The 24,102-nt window shown below is 38.5% G+C and overlaps 1 protein-coding gene across 2 annotated transcripts; it reads left to right on the top strand.

The window, feature by feature from the left end:
* Nucleotides 1-10,320: 10,320 nt before the first annotated feature.
* Nucleotides 10,321-13,547, top strand: LOC147637703 (putative glycosyltransferase At3g07620). 2 transcript variants are annotated; one of them, XM_086799529.1, is made up of 2 exons: nt 10,321-11,463; nt 12,829-13,547. In XM_086799529.1, exons 1-2 carry the CDS (start codon nt 10,439-10,441, stop codon nt 13,337-13,339), a joined length of 1,536 nt encoding a protein of 511 aa, XP_086655655.1. In that variant the 5' UTR covers nt 10,321-10,438; the 3' UTR covers nt 13,340-13,547. The 2 variants fall into 2 exon arrangements, with proteins under 2 accessions (XP_086655655.1, XP_086655657.1); XM_086799531.1 differs by having other exon boundaries at nt 10,321-11,350; nt 12,829-13,009.
* The last annotated feature ends 10,555 nt before the right edge of the window (nt 13,548-24,102 follow it).

The following is a 24,102-nucleotide window of genomic DNA, read 5'->3' as shown; positions in this document are numbered from 1 at the left end:
AGACCATATAGCAAGATGGATAGCCTTGGTTGATACAAGAGCCAGGCGGCATAACATAATGTCATGGGAAACATGGACCTTGTTAGGTTATCCAAATCTCACCCTATTGATAGTAACAGTTCCTGAAGTCAATAATTATCAAACAATGACTATAGGAAGCCTTGAAATTGAGTTTGTTATTGGGACTAACATGCATTTTACAAATTCTATGTGACCCTTGTAGGAACAATTGAAGAAAACATTATACTAGGGAGAACATGGATAATGGCCATGGATTGTATGGTCAATTGGACAAAAAGAACAACAATCCTTGTTTTGCAAAATGACAAAGTGATTGTACCATTGGAGCACGATACTAACTATAACCATGCAATCTCTCAAACTTCCACTTCCAATAAACAAGTCAGATAGGTTTTAATCATGACAAAAATACTAAAGCTGTTGCGAAACGACAAAAACCGTAAACCTTAATGAATCACCAAAACCTTGCCAACAAGAACAAAAATTAGAACCTAGGCAACCAACAAACCAATTGCCTAAACAAGCCCCAAAAAAAGTATGGATATGAAAGAAAACCTTGGATCATCAGAATAAATACAATGCCATACCTAAACCATGGCGGCCAAACACCTCATCCAAAGGTAATTGACCAAGAACTCCAACTTCAAAATAAATCTAGATACCAACTAAGTTTCTTGCAGCCAAGAGCTATTATGAAGACACTCTAGCATTTGGATCCCAAAGAGAACCTCTCCATCAAGGCCTAACCTTTCTTTACAAAGAGTAACCCAGATGGAGTGGAGACCAAAACCAATATATTTATCCCAACCAAATGCACAAAGTGAGTGAGAGTGGAGACCAAAGGCTACAAAATCTATTGTAGATGATTACATAACCTTACAATAGCTACAAATACTTGCAAATAATTCAAAAGAAGATATGCACTAACTCCAACATTCTATGAAATAATGCTACCACCTATATGTCTTTTTAGGAGCATAGTGCAAGAATTCCTTGAACAGTTAATTGAAGGTAGCTACCACCTATATGTCTTTTTAGGAGCATAGTGCAAGAATTCCTTGAACAGTTAATTGAAGGTAGCTACTTAGCTTACTTGCCGGTAGTCCCCATGCCATTCTATAGTCAAGATGCACTCACACCATTGACTCTTACACCCAAAGAAGCCTATGCAATAGAGACCAATGCTGAGGAAGAGGATGCACATAGTGGAGCTGATTCAGAACTTGCATATATGAATTGTCGTGGTGAGAATGTTTATTTTTATAGGATCAACAAAGACCACGGATAGTGGACTACATCAAATTCCACACTTTAGGACCTACTAGGTGCATTCAAAACTAAAACTCTAAAAATTAAAAATTTCATGTTTGTCATTTTTTGAATACCTACATTATATCGTCTTATGACTGGTAATATTCCTCTCATTATTAGTTAGATGAACATAAAAGTGTATTTTTTCCTAGAGAAAAGGTCCCTAGTCCAATACTAACATAAACTGTGCCAAAGGAGTATGCCAAGCACTACCCTCGACTTTAGTGTGCCTTCATTAGCTAGAGTAAATACTTCTAGATAAATTGCATAGGTGAGAATAGAATAAATATAATAATAAAGAAAACCCGAACAAAGAGAGACCAAGAAGATAACCATCACCATGTAGATCTTGGTAGGTCATTAGGTTCGTTTTACAGACCTTGGGACCATATCCTTGACCTTCATGGGATGGGACCTTGTGTTCCAAAAAAAAGAGAGAAAAAGAAAAGAAAAGAAAAAAACATCACCGTAATGAGATAGTTAGCAGTTCGTAGAAACTCTTGGCGGAGGTTTATAAGCCATTGCTTTGATCTCTACGGGGTGGTGCCTTATTACTACATACTTCCAAAAAGTTTTTTTTTAAAATCACTTAGTGATCTGTTTAGAAGTTACGGATAGCTAGAGATAACTTCACATTACTGCCGATAGAAAAACATAACTAGAGGTGGCATACACTTTAAATGTTGCCGAAGGCATGATTTGGACCACCTTTTATATTACTCTTTCTAATAATTAGAGAAATTCTACAAGCCATAAAAAAATCATCATTATTATTACACATTAAAGTGTTACACTATTTTATAAAAATCTTAATATCTAGAGAGCACTTTACTGGTTATAATGTTGCAATGCAGATTAAAAACAACTTCGGCATACATCGAGCTCTGCAACAATGTCCCAATGAGTTTGGCCTCACAACTACACCTTCACAAACATCATAGGTGATGCAAGGACACAATCACCATTAGAAAGGGGTTATGCTAACCACTCCGGTTAACATAGCCTTGACCATCCTATCTTTGTAGGGCATTTCGCCAACTTACGATGCCGTCACATAGCCTTACATTGGGCTTATTGTAAAATAGGGGAAGTCTTGGACTTACATATGTAATTGCTAGGCTAGTAAAAGACCGTCATGGACTATTTTGAAGTCATGGCCGGCCAAGTGTGAACACTAGTAACATGTACATAAGTCAAATTCTCAATAAGCAAAGCATAACCATTCCCCTTTACAATAGATTGTATATGATATATATATATATATATATATACACACACACTTTGCGCTCTTGCATGTGATTTGTTGTAATCTTGCATTGCATGATTGAGTGCACTTGTGATTAGGGTATGATTAGTGGTTTTTTTTTGCATAATGTTTTCTTTTCCAAATGAGTGCGAAAGATTACCAAAGTAGAGAGCCTATTCTTGCTTCCATCATAGCAAGATTGAGCACACTCTTTACATCCCATTGTTTATGAAGATCTCTGGTGTGACAACAGAGTGAGGATATGGGTGCTTGGCTGATTACCACCACCTGCAGCTCTTTGGAAAAATTCCCAACAGCATGTTAATCGGTGGAAGACAAGGTGAGTGCTTCTAAATTAACACTTTTAAGGTGCAACAAACTACCAAAATTAAAGTGACCAAAGTGGGCATGCCATAGATCTATGTCACTTAACATACGTGACAATAACTGAACAAGCATTTTGTGCCAATCTATCATACCTATCTAACCTATAAAGCTCATGGCTTAGAGTATCAGATACCATAGTGATGTCTCCATCATTCTAGACATGAATTGTACACTTTCCATCAATATAGCCACTAGGCCTACCCTAGCTATGGAAAAGACTGACAGTGAGTTCTTTTTAATGCTTGGCACAAACAAGACTTTTGAGAGAGTGATTATCCCACCATTTGTAATAGTGAGAAAAGCCTTACCAACTTCTTTCATTGGATATGAGGAGTTTTTTATACATGCGACTGTGCCTCCTTGAGAAGCAGACTCAAGGAGGAAAACAAATCAGGCTAAGAAGTAATGTGCTTGCTAGTACCACTATCAAAATACTAGACACGGTAATCTATCATCCCCCACTGACACACATACATAATAGTGGTGCTTGCTAGCACCATTATCAAAATACCAGACATGTTGATCTATCATCACTAACACGTATACATCATGGACCGAAGAGTCATAACTATAGTACACAGTGAATGCCCAATCATCGTGTGCATAGTTTGACGACTCCTCCTTTTCAGCACTTGGTTGCTAATGCATCAACCCAACAACCATGCTTGACTCTTCCTTCTTCTCCTTCTCTAGCCTTTTTCTGCATTTGTTAATATAATGGCATGGCTTCTAAAAATAGTTGCATTTGCCTTTATTCTTAGGCTTATTATCCCCCTTCTTGTTAATTTTCTACCTTTGGCTTATAGCCACCCTGAGAAAAGGCTTTGCCTTTACCTATTTGACTATCAATGAATGCCTATTTGACTATTTGACTATCAATGAATGCCTAATCTCCCACAAGTATACTAGTTTGGTTTTTTTGAGATTTCTCTTCTTGTAAGAGAACTACAACCAACTCATTAAACGTAAGGTCTACTCTTCAAGTGTGGATGCAAAACTCTGGTATGGATCCGATAAAGCTATGAGAATAGTAGATACCAATGAATTATCTAGATAGGCCTCATCAATAAGATGCTCCCTGAAATCTTTGATCCTTGTGAGTAACTCATCCATTAAATCTCCCTCATTCATTTGCTCGGACTCTAATTGTGCAGTAGGCCACTCGTGCCTTTGTTACACACTTGGTAATGCATAACAAGTGCACCCCAAGCCTATTTGTTGGTAGTTTTACATGAGTTCTCCTTTTCACGTAAAATGCCACCAATGCATGTGCATGTGCATGTGCATCCTTGCCATCCCACCTATCTTGTTCCACTGTGCGAGGCATAAGTAAAGGTAGATGCTATAATTATATTTGAACTAGTGTCACTATCCAAAGTATATGTACTATCCCGTGCTGGCAAGATAGGGCACTCCTCAGTGCCAAATAAAAACATTCCAAAGCCCTTTGGTAACAACTAATACATGATGCATCAGATAAGACCACAATGGGTAGTTGGTCCCATCAAACTTATCCTCAACATGGAAAGCATCCCAAATATATCACTGCCTACCATTTTAGCATGCAAATAATGAATCTCTAACACAAAATGAAAATATCCTAACTACCTAAGGCAGCTGTGCCAGTATATCACTGATGATGAAAGAAACTTGAAGAGAGCATGAAAAATGGCATAGTGTAGAGTGTAGAAATGATATCAATAGGAATGCAAAAATTGATGATGATGATCAGTGGACCTACAATACCCTTATACACCTTAGGAACTCGACAATGTTGAGAGTCACAAATGAAGAACATCACACAATGGACCAATTACACCTAAATGTAAAAAATCATTCATTATCACTACATATTAGTAGTATTATGAAATACGTTCTAATGGCGGCTTCCGAGCGATCCTGTTTTGACAAGAAAAGCTATATACATTCTCATGTGCACATGACTTCCCCTTATCCAACTAAACCGAGGGTTAAGTTCTCAAATTGTGAGTTATATTGAAAAATTCTTTGGCCTATATTGAGGCCTAATAAAATTTCTAAAGTTCGCGTAGTGCTAATGTATCAGTTTATTGAATCAACATTGAGTACCATCAGCCATGCATGACTAGACATAAGCCTATTAACAATATGCTGAGCACCGTAGGTTAAGGAAAAAGTAATGTGCATCTATATTTGGTGTTCTATCAATCCATGTGAATGAGATTTGGGGCTAAATTAGCTTAAGGATATATCTCCATATGCCTAGATCAATCCGCATCTACTACTTAAACAGTTGGTAATAATCATAAAAGATTTATAGGATCATCATACATAAAAAAACTAGAAATATATCATAAATTATATTGAATCCGTATTATGAGCCGTGCTCATGCCTAGTTAAAATTTCTAAAAAAACCAAAATTCTTAACAAGACCAACATAGCATCGTGACCTAATATTCATAGGAAAAGATATGCACAACCTTGTATCCTCAATTAAATTCAAATATTTATACTTGATTCTAGCATATAGACTGAGAAACTTGTCCAAAAAATAACTCAAACTCGATTGTGGCATAAAAAACTGAGAAACCATTTCCAAAAGATGAGCATGTATATTATCGAAAATCGGATGTTCATCACATGTAGGATTCCCCAAAGGTCATCATCCAATCATGTAGGATTCCCCAAAGGTCATCATCCAATCATGCAATACAAGTTGAAAATTTCCAACACACAGTCTAAGGCGTATGTAATATGGACATAGCATGGACATAGCACAATACGAGTTTCCCATAAATCTGTACTAAGCATAGTTTCATTGATAGTTATCAAGGGATTCAATAATCATAACTAGGATATGCAAGATAAATCCATAAGAGTTACCTGAGAGGAGGAACTCCCGACTGATGCTAGCATAAGAGACATGGCAAACAACCACAAGACACGGGCTAAGTGAGTGTATAAGCAGTCATCCTGCTCCATTTACATAGGTAGAGCCGAAGGAAGCTTCCAAATCGCCATCACAGCTCCTCGCCAGTGCATTTGCAGAGCCATAACCTGCCTTCGTCTCATCGGCTCCCCACCAGATTATGTGCAGGGTCATAAACCATAGCCAGCTAAAGCCGACTCATTAGAAATGAAAGCCATGTCAAGTGGCCAGCGTCGGCTCAGCAAAAATGAGAGCCATGTCAGGCGAGTTAACCTCACATGTATGAGATTAGGTATAGTTTATTATTAGAAAGGCGCTATATATGAATGGTCCCTGGTTACAAGGGAGTTATGTGAATCAACCTTCCAAGGATTAACACCACTAATAAGGGATGCACCCAAAATAAAATGTGCAAGTGAGAGTGTGTGTGTGTGTGTGGGAGAGAGATAGATATGAGAAGTATCCATTTTTTTGTGAGTTTATAAAAGATGAAAAGCATGTGTGTGTGTGTGTGTGTGAGAGAGAGAGAGAGAGAGAGAGAGAGAGAGAGAGAGAGAGAGAGAGGGAGAGAGAGAGAGTGAGTGAAAGGTATGGAGCTCAGCTCACGTGTCCACGTTATGGTGTGTAACTGAATGATAGTATTATAAAGACATTATTTTCAAACTTTGGAAAGGGAGGGAATGACATTTGCAAATACATTTAAAATGAAAAAGGAGAATGTGGGACGTTTTAAAATACAGCTAATAAGCATTGCTAGTTAGCGTGATGTCCTGGACAATGTTTTTAGAGCAGGTTAACATGCTTACAGCCCCAAGGATAATTTCATCCGTAAGTGTTTCTTGAGTAGTCACATAGAAGCATACACTATGACTCCACTCACTATATGAGTATGGTTTGTTTAAGATGGACCTATATTGTATGTTCTCCCCTACCATCTAGCATGACACAATCTTTAGGGATGATTGTTGGTTGGCCCAAAGATGTCCAAGTTTCCCAGGACATGGTATTGTGACTAACAAACTAACACTCTTTTTTGTTCAATAAGCGTCAATTCTGTGCAGGCACACAATTAAACGGTCAAGCCGCCTTTCAAATTGAAGACGCTATCTTTGGATCTGCCTAGCCTTTTCGATATTCCATTTTCGGCATATAAGTATCTTGTTTACAAGGGAAGGTCTAGCAATTTACAATTGTCCTCGACCCTGTACAAGAAAGTTTCTTATTCAACAAATCAAAAAGGGCATAAGCTAAAACAAAGAGTAACTGAATGTTGTGATAGACAAGCTGTGATTGACAAGAACAGTTTCATGCCAGCAATATGAGATGTAAATATTTTCCATTATAAATGTCGGATACATTACATCACTGTGCAATTCAAGCTACAACGAGATACATTCAGCAAAACAAGGCATAAGAGACAGATTCAATAAATTAGGGCATAAGAGCAAGGCTTCACAAAACAAGGCATAAAAGAGTTGGGTTCATCACAGTTTTTTATGTGCATGGGAGCAAGTGGCTTTCTGTGCACCTATCCTGTGACACCTCCATATCTTCTTCACAAGGTTGCTTCACATTTTCAGACACAGATGATCTAGACTCAAGGACTTTCCTCTTCAGCATAATCCTTTTCACAAGCCTTGCCAAAGGGTTGTTATCACCAACTAGATGTTCACCCCCACTCCCAGCAGTGAGGAGTCCCTTCATTGTCTTCACTCCCAGCAGTGAGGAGTCCCTTCATTGTCTTCACACCAAATTCTTTAACAGCAGCAGCAACAACTATTGTGTTGAAGTCAGAAATATCAAATTGATCTTCAGACTCATGTCTGGCTGTCCCCGTTGTTTCAACTTCAATATGCAAAGGTTGGTCAAGGAACTTCTTTAGCTATACCAGAGGTATCATTCTGGTGAGGTACTAGGACAAACTCATCACCTTCCGCTGTAGCATCATAAACTCCACATTCTGCTTCAGCATCATGACCTCCACCTTCATTCAGAACACCCCCCCCTTCAACATCTAGCATGCCCTCCACTTCCTCTCTCTTCACCATGCCCTCACTTTCCTTATACTCAGTCTACATTTCATTGAGCAATTTGGCTTTATGCACTCCTTCCCTTGCTATGGTTGTTAGCTTGGAAAAACTCTTCTACAATGCTCTATTTCGACATACTTATCCGTGGAGATGTGGCCTCGGGCACGATTTTAGCTTCTGTAGACGGATGCATACAAATGCTGGTCAGCATACATAAGTGCTAGTTAATTAAACAATAGTGCCAATTGTGCAGACAAGAGTACCTATAATGCTAAAAGGACTGCTAGTCAACAAACATCATTGTTAGGAAGCACACACAAGTGCTAGTTATCATGCAGAAGTGCGAGGCAACATAATACGAGTATCACACTAGTGTACAAGTTAGAATATTTGGGCTAGTTAGCATAGATAGCATATAAGAGTAATAACCATTCGTATAAAATGTCTAGTAAGCATAAGAGATTGCTATATAGCATAGAAGGGTAAGCATACTAGAGTGGTTGTACAAGATAGCTAGTTAGCATATAACACTGTTACTTAGCATTCTAGATATGCTAGTTCGCAATCTGGATATGTTAGTTAACATACAAGAGTGATTGTTAGTGTACAAGATATTTAGTTAGCATATTACAGTGCTAGTCAGCACTCTAGATATGCTAATTAGCATACTAGATATGCTAGTTAGCAAACAAGATATGCTCGTAAGCATATTAGATATGCTAGTTAGCATACTTGATATGCTAGCCAGCTTTGTTATATGCTAGTTAGCATACTTGATATGCTAGCCAGCTTTGTTATATGCCAACTAACAATCTAGTTGGCTAAATTTTCTATGCTAGCAAGCATATATGGTATGCTAACTAGTATATATAGTATGCTAGTTATCATACTAGATATGATAGTTATCATAATAGACATGCTAGCTAGCGTATTAGACATGCTAGCTAGCATACTAGATATGCGAGTTAGCATAATAGATATGCTAATTAGGATTGTAGATATGCTAATTAGCATACTAATAGTGCTCAGTAGCATATATAATTATGTTGATTCGCATTGTTAGCACACAAGAAACCTGCTTCATTAGCATATCTTGATCTGCTACTCCAATAATAACAGATCTCTACAAAACAATAAACACACTAAAAAAGAAGAAGAAGTTAAAGCGAAACAATAGTATAGCATAGGAAACAAGAAAAGATCCCAATCATAAGGATTGGGAAGTAAGTAGGAAGAAAGAAAAAATTTTATAGTAATGGATGGGTCTTACCTTTGAGATTATACGTGTGAAAGATAGACTACATATTTAAATAACACTACTGCTAATAAATGACATGTGTTGATTGCACCATGATAGAGAAATGCAAAGTGACATTTGTAATTTTGAGGCCACCCTAAATGTTATTATGTAACATTATTATTAATGTTATTATGTTAATTAATAAAAAATTTAAACATGTCATCATGACTTGGGAAAGTTGCTTCAAGGCTAATATGTAGTAATGCAAGTGTGTGGTCAAACAGGTTGTGAAGAATGAATCTTGCATTGAGTCAATCCATTTTCATAAACCATTAGAGGTGAGGAAGAAGGTAAGGAGTTGTGGGGGTACACAAGGGATACCCCTCAAAGACTTCATCATAGCCTCTACGCCATGTGCAAGTTTTTGTATCCCCCATGATAGTGTGCCCATAAAAGCTATTATCCCTCTTGAATTTTGCAAAGGTTCTCTGCAATGGGACCATTTTTATAGAGATTCTAAACTTTACCCTATAAATTTGCAACATGTGGATTCTACGAATGGGACCATTTTAACAGAGATTCTAAACTTTACCCTATAAGTTTGCTATAAATCTGCAACATATAATAACTACAAGAAAAATAATTATCTCCTAAATTATGATTGTCAAATTTGGTAACCTAGTCAAATTGGAAATAAGTGACCTCCTGTAGTGTGAAGCTCACTTGGTACTAAAAAAACAAGTATTGCAGAGTTGATTAATATATATAACTATTGATCCAAAAAAATGAGTATTGCAGAGTTGATAATGGCTAAATGCTTGGTTTGTACAAAAACAAAGGTGGAGAAGGCCAAACAATTTATTAGAAACTTTAAATTCCTCATCCTTGGATTTGTAAACTCTCTCTCTCTCTCTCTCTCTCTCACACACACACACACACACACACACACACATGTGCACTCGTGCATGCGCATGCACACACATGCACACGCACGCGTGCACACACAAATACACACACACATTTGGTTTTGGACACTTCGAATAAAAACCTGAAATTAAATTGAATTATCATTTAATAAAAAATTGAAAGTTTTGACTAAAGTGAGAGGGGTTCGTGTTAGAATCAAAGCAAGAAAAGGTCTTCACCTTGGCTAACACATCAAAAGATGAAATTGTCAAAGCCTTAATCGCAAGTTTCAAGGCAAGCGAAAAGTTCAAATCTTACACAGGACGTGTGTTTGTCTACCGCCACCAGCCGTCCTCTGAATGTTCGCAAGCAGGCAGGGTGCAGAACGATGACAACTCTTAGATGGTGCTCTCAAGCTTTGGTTGCCGTAACCGTGATCTCGTCCATGGTGATGCTCTTGAGCTCCAACTCGTCTCCTGTCCCCTTTCTGAACAAAATAAGACAAGGCCAGCTTTCTTCTGCTCAGAAAGCAACAACCACTGGCTATGGCGATGCTTCCATCAGACGCCCTTCTATAGCAGATAAAGCCCTACCAGAAAGCCGTGCAGATGATCTGAGCTCTGGCTATGGCACCTCTTCATCTTTAGCAGATGTTGACGCCCTCCCTTCTTCTTCTACTTCAGAAAGCGAAGGAGACAATCTGAGCTTTGGCTATGGCGTTTCTTCATCTTTAGCAAATGATGAAGTCCTTCGTTCTTCATCATCAGAAAGCCATGGAGAGGATCTCAGCCAACATGCAGGCGAAGTTTCACCTTCTCCCCCTCCACCATCGCCAGACCTCGGAGGAAACCCCTACCACAACTGGCAAGCATTTCGTGCAGATTTTTCCCACATGCTCAAGCGTTTCCGTGTCTTCGTCTACCCCGACGCTTACAACCCACGCTCATCCTTCGCCAACGCCTTTCTCCCAATCCCTAACCCTACAAATTCCAAGCTTGGAAACTACTTCAGCGAGCACATCTTCAAGATCAGCCTCCTCAACAGCTCCTTTGTCACACGAGACGCTTCCCAGGCTCACTTCTTCTACTTGCCCTTCTCTATCAATGCCCTCAGAAACGACCCCCGGATGAGGGGAGAAGACAGGATTGCAGAGTTCGTGGCCGCCTATGTGCAGAATGTGAGCAGAGACTTTGAATTCTGGAATCGGACCTCCGGGGTAGATCACTTCTATGCCTGTTGCCATTCCGTGGGGAGGACTGCAGCCAGCCACGCACCATCGCTGCAGAGGAATGCCATACAGGTGGTTTGCTCCTCCAATTACTTCCTTAGAGGGTATGTAGCCCACAAAGACATAGCCATGCCGCAGGTGTGGCCTCGGTCGCTAAAGCTGAAACTTTGGCCACCCCAGAAAAGGTACCTCTCACAAACACTAAATATGCTAAAGTAATGCGGCCGATATGCATCACTGTGGCCGAGATGTGCATTTGCTAATGCATCCCCCCCTCTCGTTCCTCTGCCTTTGAGTTGATGGATATCTTGAAGGTTCAGTGTGCTAAAACATTGATCCTCATGTCAAAGCCTTCTCGGAACCGTAAGGGAGCATCATATATGCTCCATTGTGAGGCACTTGCACTGTCAAATCCATGAGCTAGGGATGAAGTTGAGCAAACGTTCAAACAGATATGTGAAAATCTCATGCTACAGAGGGGATGCACAAGGAAGAGTCTTCTCACAAAGCTGGAGTACAAAGCTAGCACCAAACTGCACTGTAAATCTAAATGCAAGTGCAGTAGGGAAGAGGAGATGCACCAGATTTCTCCTATTGTTTGTGTGCACGTGCATGTGTGGCAGAGAGAGAGAGAGATAGAGAGAGAGAGAGATGAGGAGGAGGAGGGCCTTTTAAGTTCATAGCCAAGTAAGCGGTTACACATGATTTATACAAAGGCACATAAGTGCAGGGAATGGGACTCAAACCTGGGATATCTTGATTAGGAGCGTGATACATAAACCACTATGCCAACACTGTTTTGTGGGGGGGAGAGAGAGAAAGAGTTATATTAAATGCCTTCAAAAGACCCAGTGGGTCTATGCGATCAAAAGTGATACAATAGTGTCCATGTAATCTCATCATGGTACAAAAGAGAACAAAAACCTAGAGCTATGAGCTGCTAATGTCAAATCCCCATATGATACAAAGTGGGGGAGAGAAGAAGAAGAAGAAGCTCTTTTAACGTCGTAGGAACAATCCCGAGAGAGAGAGAGAGAGAGAGAGAGAGAGAGAGAGAGAGAGAGAGGAATGGGACTCAAACCTGGGATATCTTGATTAGGATCGCGATGTATAAATCACTATGCCAACACTGTTTTGTGGGGAGAGAGAGAGAGAGAGAGAGTTTGGCCTGTGTGAAGGCCCCATTCCATTCATGAGGGCTTGCGCTGCTGATCCCCCATGCTGCATCGGTGCTTTAACTGCTGCTGTTTTGTGTTTGTGAACCTGCTTCAAATGCTTTCTTCTTAGTCTTTGTGATGGCAGGGCCCAAATCCATCCCCACTTCTTGCATGCCCTGGATCACATGTGGATCTACAGATGCCATACCTGACACATGTACCAAAGGCTTTAAGATATGTGAGATCATTTTGTTGGGGATGCAATGTCAATTGGTCTCATGCCATGACGTCTTTGAGCTCTATGAGTCCTCTTCTTGTAATTTTATTGGTAAAATTGAGATAGAGTTTCTTCTAATTTCATATGATATCATTCATGTAAATCAATGCTTGCAGGACAAGGCTTGCCTTCTATGCAGGAAGGACCCAAAACTCTGAGGTGAGACAGCGCTTGGTAGGCCTTTGGAAAAATGACTCGGATCTAGACATTTATGCTGGGAAGGTCAGTGGCTCCTATGAAGAAGCCTTCCAGAGGACTAAATTTTGCCTTCATGTGAAGGGCTATGAAGTAAATACTGCCCGGATCGCCGATGCTATCCATTATGGGTGTGTCCCTGTGATTATTTCTGACCATTATGATCTGCCTTTTGCAAACGTTTTGGATTGGAAAAAATTCTCCATCATTATTAGCCATGCTGATCTCTCTTCTCTGAAATCAATCTTGATGTCTGTTACTCAACAAGACTACATAGCATTGTTTGAGAATGTTTGCAAGGTGAGAAAGCATTTTCAGTGGCAGGACAAGCCTTCTGGCTATGATGCTTTCCACATGACAATGTATCAGCTTTGGTTGAGAGGAGGTTTTGTGAGCCCTTTTCAAAATTCCTCTAGCACTGCATTGTTCTAGCTCTGCTGCATGCTCTATATCACACAAGAAGTAAACATTTTTTGAGAAAATCCATGTTTAATGCCTATGGAATCACACAAAATGACAGCTTTAATTTCATAGAAAGGGAGTAATTTGAGGCTCCTTCTTGATTGTGTTATCATATTGATGTCCTTTGAGAGGCATACTAATTCTTAGATCAGAATGAGTTGCTTGCCTAGCACTAATATTTGAATAAGAAAATTTCATAAGACGTCTAAGATAGATCACTCTCATGAATGTGTGAGCATGGCAAAAAAATAACATCAATAACCATCAAGACCAACCACCCCCCATAATGTCACACAAAGGAGGGAGTATTAAGAGCCACTACGATGGAGTTTCAACCAATCTGATCGGGGCACCTCAACTTTTTTATTTTTGTTTACTAGAGTTTGGTCAATCCACTTTTGGACTATCAATGCGATAAAGGTGGGAGTGGAGCCATCTCTATTCTAGGGAGTGTTTTTTAGTAGACCTCTTTATCCTAAATGCTTGACCATCTTGTTCCATGATGGTGCTCTCTCTCTCTCTCCAAGGAATAGATCATCTCTCTAGTTTTCTACAAGGAGCAGGTCCTCTCTCTTCATGATGTGCTCTCTCTCTCTCTCTCTCTCTCTCTCTCACTCACTCACGCATGTGCGTACACACACACACACACACACACACACACACACACTAACACTACAAGAAGGGACAAATTAACTCTTTGTAATGTGCTCTCTCTCTCTCTCTCTCTCTCTCTCTCTTTCTCTCTCTCTCTTTACAAGGAGCACGTGCGTGCGTGCGTGCACACACACACACACTAACACTAACACTAACACTACAAGGGACAAATCAACTCTCTTTGTAATGCTCTCTCTCTCTCTCTCTCTCTCTCTCTCTCTCTCTCTCTCTCTACAAGGAGTAGATCCTCTCTTTGTGATGAGCACATGCATGCACACATATAAAGCTTGAGAAGAACGCGGAGAAGAGAGTGAGCTTGAGCTCCTTTACGAGCAAACAAATACACACAAGAATAGACAAGCACACAAAAGAAATGGATGGCTAAATTTTCTTATATTCTCTCCTTTTTTTTACAACCATTAACATAAAGAGATAATAATACATACTATAAGGAAAAGTACTCTCCTACTATAGTGTACAAAGATCGTTCCATAGTGTGGACCCAATTATATGAGCTGGTACTATAATTATGTCACACCTTATTCCAAATTGATTTATGCTCCCCACTAAGGAAATTATGTACACTCCCACAATAGTTGGTAAATCAATAAACAACATTCCCTCTCTTGATTTAGCAACCACCATGCATGCCCACCATGTAGAGTATGCTCTCATCAAGTGAAATTTACACACAACACAAAGTGAAAAATGTTTTACAAAAGCAGTCCCATTGGTCTTTAGAAGGCATAGTTGGTGTCAATAGAAGTCAAATTGGCATTGGCCTCAACTTCCTTCTTTGATTCCTTGAGCTTCTCTTCATCTTCCTTTCACTTGAAGTAATCCTTTATAAAATGTCTCTTTTTCTTGCAATATAATAGTAAGACTCAGGGAATTTCTTCTTCTTCTTCTTTCTTCTGTTTCAAATTGTTGTTCTTGAAACTGCTATAGGCATTCTTGGTTCTTTTCGTTAGAATCCATTAAAGCTTTAAGTCTTGTTTTTGCCATTATAAGTGATGATGCCAATTAGACAAGAGTTAGGCCAGTTTGGTTTGTAATGATCCCTACTATTTGATCATAGTGAGAGGAGGCATTGAAGATAATAAGATAAACATTGCCTCTTCTTGCTCCACCAAGTTGATTAATCAAGCACTTGATGTTACTCACATGTGTGACAATTGTATCATTCTTCTCCATTTCAAGCCTGTAAAGCTTTCTCCTTAGAAAAAGCCTTGCTACTGCATTTACCTGGCCAAAGATGCTCTTTAACCTCATCCAGGCCTCATTTGAAGACTTAGAGTTTGCCACTTGATGGATTTGGGAATTTTCCAAGCCATGTATAAGAAATGATAAATCCTTGCTATCAGTGGGTTAGCAACTCCCTCAAGGTCCCTACCCCCACTAGGCTTTCTCATTGTACCACTTATTACGACTCCCCACATGTCTTTATTTATTAGTGATATTTGCATTTTTATAGATCATGTGTGGTACCTATTGTATCATCAAATTTATGATGTTTATCAAAATATCCACCACTTATTAATGCCATCATAAAAAATAGAAGTAAAATTTATATGACAGGATTTTACAAAGAGCTTTTGATCACACACTGACTCAAATCTGTGCTTAAACTAAAAAGAACATTTACATGTCCATCCCAAAGCATCTCTCACCATAGAGATGCATATTGCGTGAAAGAAACTTACTTAGATCCATTGCCCTTGCATAGTGATAGTAGTAAGGTTTGGTTTTCTTCTTCTTGATGATCTCCTTCCCAAGTCTTTTTAGAATATAAGGTTTTGCCAGGATGCATAAGGTATTTGATTATTTTGTGTGATTGCCAAGTCAAGCATGATGCCTCATTTGCAACTCACTACCCCATAAGACCTTCTACAGCACCCAAATAATGCCTATGAAAGACTTATAAGAACTGCATCCACATAACATATAAAGAAGTGGCCACAGAGTCCACTACATTTAGGATGTTTACCGGCTTGCGTAAGTATTCTTCAATGATGCTGCCTTGAGCCTCTTCTTGTACTCCATTTGTCATTCTTATAGAGGAGCTATGGAGCTCCACAGATAGTAGCAATGAACAGACGCTTACCATGCCGTGAATACATGAAGCATTGATAAACAAATGATCAAACATAGCATAGTGAAAGAGATTGTAGACAAGAGAGATAATTATGCACAAGGACAAAAGATTAGCTTAGAAAGAACTAGACACTAAGCCTTTTTTATTACAACACCAAATCTCTACACCTAGAAGATCCCAAGTACAATGTGGTCCATATATATGGATGCACCAGGTGCCAAATCTTTACTTGAGCCCCAAGTTTAACTCATGTGCCCAACCTTAATATTTGGGTGACACATAGATGCCTCCATGTGATCATTCCACATCAACCAATGAGTTGGCATCCCTCTATCCACATCCTTTAGCTTGACACACCTTAGTCTAATACCCTAAATTGATTTATCCTCCCCATTAAGGAAATTATGTATTCTCCCACAAAGGTTGGTAAATCAATACAATAGCGTGATACTTGTGAATTTGCTAAATTTTTAGCACTTGTAGTACCACCAAATAATGTGTAAGAATTCCTAGCATTCTACATAATAGATGCACTACTAGAGAGGACTCTCCAAGTCCACTAAGCACATGTGATTGCTGCTCTCCATTAGTCTTATCCACATTGTTGTTTACATTATCCTCTATGGAATCCTTCAATGGAGTATATCAGCTACTCATCTCAAAAAAAACAACATCCTTACTTACTTGCATCTTAAGAGTAGTGGGCTTATAGCATATAACCTTTTTGCTCAAGGGGGTATCCAAGGAAGATATATTTTTCTGCTTTGGGATCCAATTTGCTTCTCATTTCATCCCACACATGTACATAGGTAATGCAACCAATCACTTTCAAGTGTGCCAAATTTGGTTTTTTGCCATAGTGCACCATATCCAACGGTCCTTAACTCGTCATGTGGAAATGCCCACTAAGACTTTTTTCCCAATTGGCACGCTTCACATACCTTTTGCATTCCATCTACTTTAAACTTCGGCAAACCTATAATAATGCTTTGGGCCTACTTATTTTTTAGTTTACTGAGAATATTGACATGTCCAATACAGTTATGCCAAATGTCAATGTCTTCAATCACGCCTATACCATGTGCAAACGTTGCAGCCTTCACTTCAGGCATGTTTACGACTAATGTAAACATTCTGCTATTTTTATTGTCCTTTGAAACCATGCGGCACTGGTAATTGAAGTCTTCTACATAACATCCATAAGGGTTAAATCTCACTTTGCAGACCCTATTCAACCATCTGTCCACTACTAAAAATCATGCTTTTTCGTAATATTAAGAACATGAAGTACACTAGCTGGGTACATCATTTTGCCATCCTACATAGATAATGGCACCTTGCTAACATGCACAATATCAGCACCTGTTTCCACATACCACCCTGGTTTTTCCATTTTTTTGCATATCTCTAAATCACTCTCCACCATGGCTGGTCATCTGGTTAAAGATACCCAAAGCCTTGCATTGCAATCATAGAACTATGTTGTATCACAAAAGGCTGCTCAAACCTATAGCTCTCACAACTACCCAAAAGTGTTGCTCCAAATCAAAGAGGGAAAGAGGGGTGTGTTTGTGGAGCGACACACAGATTTGGTTATTGACAACGTACCAGTGCATGAGTGAGCAAGAGTGAGCCAAAAGATGTATGGATATGTACAAATGTAGTAATTAATCATAAAGGAATACTAAACTGCCTATATTTACTAACATCAAATAACAAGTTGATCATGAATTGACAAGCAATTTACAAATAACACAACATAAAAAATATGCCAATGGTAATACTGAGGCAAGAACAAATAACATTATAGTGCTAGTTTTTAGGAGAATCTGAGACAAATGGCATTTCATTATAACTTTAAAAAGTTAAAATTTCTACCACATGGAGATGCCTATGCAGGTATTTCTACCATCACAAAATAGTGCTATACCAGATATTCTTGGTCTACCAAAAAGGAGTACAACATAAAAGGAGTCAAAGGAACGATGGCCTAATGTGAAGTGGAAGGGTAGCTCCTTATCATCACAGCTTTTATGAGCATGTCCTTCAAAACATGTTGAGCTATTTTTGCTTGATGGATGTGTATATACTGTTATTCACATCTTGCCCAAGCACCATAAAAAACATAAAATATATATGCTTGCAAGCAAGATATGTCTTCTTCTTGTTTACCCTTTCCATCATGAACATGAGGGTTGTTTCTGTATTATCACTTCAAATGGTGGCATCCCCTACTCATCAGCATCCTTTGTTTTCACATAGAACATTTCTTTGACACCAACCTTGTATACGACTCCGCCATCAACAATCTCTGCTTTCATGTCCAATGCTTGCTGAATTTGTTTAAATGAAGTATTAGATATACCTCTTCTATAGGGAAACTTATGCCTTTTCCCCCCAAGAAGGTCATCGTCTCACCGTGTGAAGTTATGGATGTTGGGAGATCCTCAAGTGACTTGATTTTGTGCTGCGGATGGTAGCATACTCAGCAGCCAAATCTACATGTAACCTGAACTTTGGTGCTCTGTTAGATATATCTTCAAGTGGCATTTTCTATAGGGTTAGGCAATGCTGAAAAGAACTTCTTGTAGAACACAATGCAAGAGTGAGGATAGGGTATTCTGAGAAAAAAATATTAGAAGATCATAGATCTTTTGATTAGGTAATAGGAGAAAGGAAAGGGAAGATGGCAAGAGGCATAGAAAATGGTAGATTGAGGTTTTGCAGCATAATACAGTATAGAGAGAGAGAGAGAGAGAGAGAGAGAGAGAGAGAGAGAGAGAGAGAGAGAGAGAGAGAGAGAGAGAGAGAGAGATGTAGATTGCAGACGAAAGTAGGGGATATGTATGGTAAACAATGCAAGAATGGAAAGTGGCAAGCTCTGAAGCTATGGAGGTTGACAGAGGGATTTTCTGCACTTCAGCGGGGAAAGACATGAGAGAGAGAGAGAGAGAGAGAGAGAGAGAGAGAGAGAAAGAGAGAGAGAGAGAGAGCAGAAAATGATAAAAAGATGAGGCATGGAGGATGAGAGAGTGTGAGATATCTGCATTTGGAAGTGCAGAGGTTATGGAAGCTTACTAATCAGAGATGCAGAGCCATGGCACACCCAAATGTGAGAAAGGGGAAGAGAAATAGAGTGGTAGAGAGACGAGGGCATCTTAGAGAGAGAATGTAGAGGGAGAAAGTGGGGGGGACCCAAAAGTGGAGGGAAGAGAGGAGGGAAGGCTTTTCAGCCATTTTGAATTTGGGAAAACCAAAAAGTTACCCCCATTTTAGCTCAAGCAAATATATATTTGAAAAAATAGAAATTCAAATAATGATTGCATAAAGATCCCCTTGTCAGGCCTAGTCAAAGTATGCTTAGAGTCCTTAAGCAAAAGTACTTAAAAACATAATATGGCAGCTTTTAAAGGGCCCCCATAGACCTCAACCTTCCCCAATGCAGATCTCAGAGCTTCATCCACAATTTATCTCACAACAACAAATTTCTCACTGTAATTGATTTCTCAATTAATGCAAGACTTTTGCTCATTAATTTATCACATGAAACCCTATACATACATATATTGATAAATATACACATATATTTATTCATATAAATACATATATGTACTTATTTCTTGTTAAATAAAAAATATTTGAATAAATCATAAGAAAATCTTTTTTTTATTTAAAGATTAGATTACTATTCACATAAAATATATTTTTAAATCATTATTGATAAATATTAGTTTTGAAATAAAATAGCAAAACTTATTTTGATATTTTTTTATTGAATAACATATAGCAATGTTTTAAATGAATTATAACTAATTGATAATATATGTGAGGTTTATAAGATATCAAATAAAAGTGAATGTAAAATAGTAAATAAATCATTAATCTATTAATGTTGTAGGTCTGTAAAGGTTTTCTTAGGAAATGTTGGAGTGACTTCTATTGAAGTACCTTTCAAGGATGGAAAGACTGTGGCTTCGCATAAAACGCTGCAAAAGCTTAATTGCAATCATGATGTGGTGTTAGAGGCATTGATTGAAATGGATGGGGTTTATCAAGTTCTTTGTCCAACCCCTATCTATAAAGGGATTGATAGTGAGAAACATTTCATACATGAATGTAGTTTATCTTCCTACTTTTTATAGCAAGAGTAGATCAAAGCAACCAAGAGTCTTCTATGTCGCACTGCTTCACCAATGTAACACAACAAAGTGGGGGTTTCAACTCTCCAATTTGAGTAGTACTCCCTTTTTCTTTCTGTAAATAAAGTGAAACTTTTGACTTTTTGTGCCCTAGAAATTTTGATAGAGTGATATTCTTTCATAGAGTAATTGATGAGGAAGTTAGACAAGAAGGATCATACGATGAAAACATTGTCCTAGATATTGAAGCAGACACTATATTTCAAGAACCAGTGTCAGCATTCCAAATAATTTGGACTCTTCCCCGTACTGATCTCCTCACAAAAAAAGTTGGTGGAAGAATGTGAATACAAGGGTAAAGTGACTGATCTACCCAAGCTTTGTGTCAGGAATTCTATTTATGAATTGATAAATGGAAAAGGGATGGAGGGAATGGAGCAGAAGAACGATGTAAATGCATGGACAAAACCATAGACACGAACCAGATCCAACAAAACATTTATTCTAAGTAAAAGCTTTTGTGTGGTGAAACCTATCAGTGTATGAATGAAAGATGTTTGTCCCTTTAATATTCAAAGGTTTTAAATAGACTTTATTAGAAAGGGCAATAATTGAAGTCTCCTCCAAAGGGCTCTTTGGCAATGGGTAGTTTTGGGAACTTGGAGTGCTTCTTTTGTAAACATGTTCCTATGTGTGTGGGGATATGCTCACTGTGTGTATACTACTTTATGCCCAAAGACTCTTCCCACCACAGCGAACTGTTTATATACAACAAGGGATGCATACACATGAGGTACCAAAGGGGATGTGTAGAGCAACTTTGAGAAACACAAAAGACCTTGTTGCTCGAGTAGTTATCATGGACCACAATGCAGGTCCGAGAAAGATTCAGATGATTATTGTTGGGGAATTAATTTTGAAAGCATTTACAGATAAAGATAGAAAGGTGGGAGAACACATATCTGAGAAAGAGTTTTCTGATATGGCACGAGAGCTCCAAGGATTGTTGAAGCTTAGCAAGTAAGTGATTCCTAATACTTTTACGTATTGTAGTTGGAAATTTCAAAACATGGTGTTTATGGATATATTTATTGTGCAGGAGGCTAAAGCAAATGGTCATGCAGAGTCGAAAAACTAATCGACCACAAGGTGAGGGGATAGAAGCAATCTTGGAACTAAAGAGAAAAAGTCATTTTGCATTCTTCCACAATAGTCGTTTCCCGTTACAAGCTTAAAATTTGGATGAGAGATGTTTTATATTTAAGATGTCAATAGTAAGACCAGGCTCAAGGGTGGACATTATGGATCGAATGGATGCTGACGGTGGTGGTGATTTGCGACACTCTTGGGTTTCCTTTGATCATGTTTATAGAATTGAGGGATGTCATACAATGGCCACACGTGTATAACCCCTTGTGAGTAGTTTCATTTTTAGTAACCTTCAATGATCAATAGTTTCCTTCCACACCTCTCATATTTTAATTTTGCTTTCAGTGTCCAAATAGTTCCCTTGCGCACTTCTCTCATATTTTAATTTTATTTTTAGTATCCAAGAGTTGTTAACAATTGCCACATGTGAGTTCAAGGAAGAAGATGAAGAGGCACAAGTCTTATTCTGGGAGTATCTAAATTTAGTTACGATTGAGCAACGAGGGAAGCCAGCAAAGTTTTATGGATTTATGGTTGATGAGGCGGGGGAGAAGAAGACTATTTGATCAAAGATATCTCTTCACCAAGGAGAAGAGGAAAATGCTGCTAATTGTAGTCATAGACCATAGTTTAGCTCTGTGACAGTAGACCGGGTGGACTCTGTAAAGGCAAAGGATGCAACGATAGACTTGGAGCATGATACAGATAAATAACTAGTAGAAATGGAAAAAGAAATTCATGATACAAAGTGGGCTATTAGGAAAGTTCCAAAGACAAGCAGGGTAAAGTGCCATCATTGTGCAAAGGGTTGTAAATGTGACATGCAATTGCGAGGTGGGGAAGTCGCTCCTTGTTTTTCAAGTGACTGTCAGTTGTCACAATGGACAGAAGATCAGATGTGCTATTTTTGCAATACTGATGTGAGACATACATGGAAGATTCAAACACTAGTTTTACATCCACCCCCTAATGTTCCTGACATATGGCCCATTGCAAAGGGCACCTCCTTGAAAATTGGGAAAGCACAAAAGCTTATTCGTGCAGGTTTTGATATTGGTAGTCTTTAGATGGATACTATAACGTAGAGGATATTATAACCTAAAGGATGATATGCTTGGGCAAGGGAGTGTTGATTGAAACACACTTGTGACTGTTCTCAAGGGCAAGGGGACCAAGGAGGACAAAATCCGAGCTGCAATTGTATATTTGCTAGCAGTAGAAGCTACCCCTACCGCCGCTGTGCAAAAGTTGAAGCTATTGAAGAATATAATCTATGGAACAATTGAGGTTCTCATAGGGAGAGAGTTTGTGGAACAACTTGGAGTTTTAGGAAGAAAAATGGGTTTGGGGGGTAACACGCAACCTAACTAACCATTCATATCCAACCTTAGTACAATTTCTTGTAAGATCATGGTGATTTATATTGATAAGATGTTGATGCTATAGTAATCAAGTTGAGGATTAATTTAATGGGTATGCACAAGAGATGGATCTATATCAACAGCATAAGTCTGTATTACTTCTACAAGCACAATCCTGAGATTACAGATGAGGTAAGTGAGAATCATTTATCTTTCATGTGTTATAATATAATTACATGATGTAACATGTGTTTTGCATGTGTGTCGTATGTTTAGAATACTCCCATTACATCCCATGCCCAGTCTGCTATGCCCAGTCTGCTGCAACCACATTACTCACGCCACCTGTGAACATAGGAAGACAACTTGTAGAATAGGCCTTGCAGGAGAGGCAAGTAACACAAGCAAGGAGTAGTTGCATTGGTGAAGAGAAAACTGAGATTGTTGGAGATCCACAAATAGACATTTTGGAACCAAAAGTTGAGTTGACTCTCCATACATATCGCAATGACGATCCCTACTTGACCTAGCCATGCTAACATTTAAAATTGTGATAGGAATTATATTTGCCTTTAATGCAAACATTGTAAATCTTGCTTTGGATGTTCAGAATTGGAAGCAACCCTCCACCATCATGAGTAGAATTATGGAAGCGTTGAATATAATTTGTACTAAAGGTAAGGTGAAAGGGAAGATGGTGGATCATTGTGTTGAGCTAATATTTAGTGACTTCCCATATGACATTATTGTAGAGGGTTGTCCCAGAAATAAGATTCCATCTTGGAATAGGGTTGATGATAATCTATATACCTCGGCCTTAAAATTTACCAACTTTTGTCTCTTTGATGCTGGCTTCTTTGCATGCCTATACATAATGGAGGAGGCTACAAAGTTGAAGCATTGTGCCTCAATTCAAGGTTTTGTAGTGGTGCATCGGGGAAAAAAAAGGCACTAATGGCAAGAAAGGTAACCTTTCTGCATAGAAGTCTACATAGAACCTAATTTCTTATAATACTTTATTTTCATTATCTTAATAAATGTGTAACACAGGTGACATGCCTTATCTTATTTGCATTTGTACGCTCTTCTTCACCAAAAAATGTATTCTCAATTCATAGTGATCAAGTTAAAGACTTGAACCTTGGAGAGGAACTTGATGTGAAGCATGAACTCATTCATGATATGTATGTATTTTGTTTCAATTATCTTTGTTTCTGTTAAGAATTTGTTTAATTTTGAATTCGTTTAAGCATGTATGCACTTAGTTATCATTATCTTTATGTTCATCATGTAGTTTGATTTTGAATGATAATTTATTGAATCACCAGAGTTCTT

The sequence above is a fragment of the Cibotium barometz genome, chromosome 6, assembly GCF_041138505.1.
Source record: "Cibotium barometz isolate CiBa-2024 chromosome 6, ASM4113850v1, whole genome shotgun sequence".
NCBI lineage: Eukaryota > Viridiplantae > Streptophyta > Polypodiopsida > Cyatheales > Cibotiaceae > Cibotium > Cibotium barometz.
The sequence above is the reverse complement of the archived record's forward strand: the minus strand, read 5'-3'. Positions and strand labels throughout refer to the sequence as shown.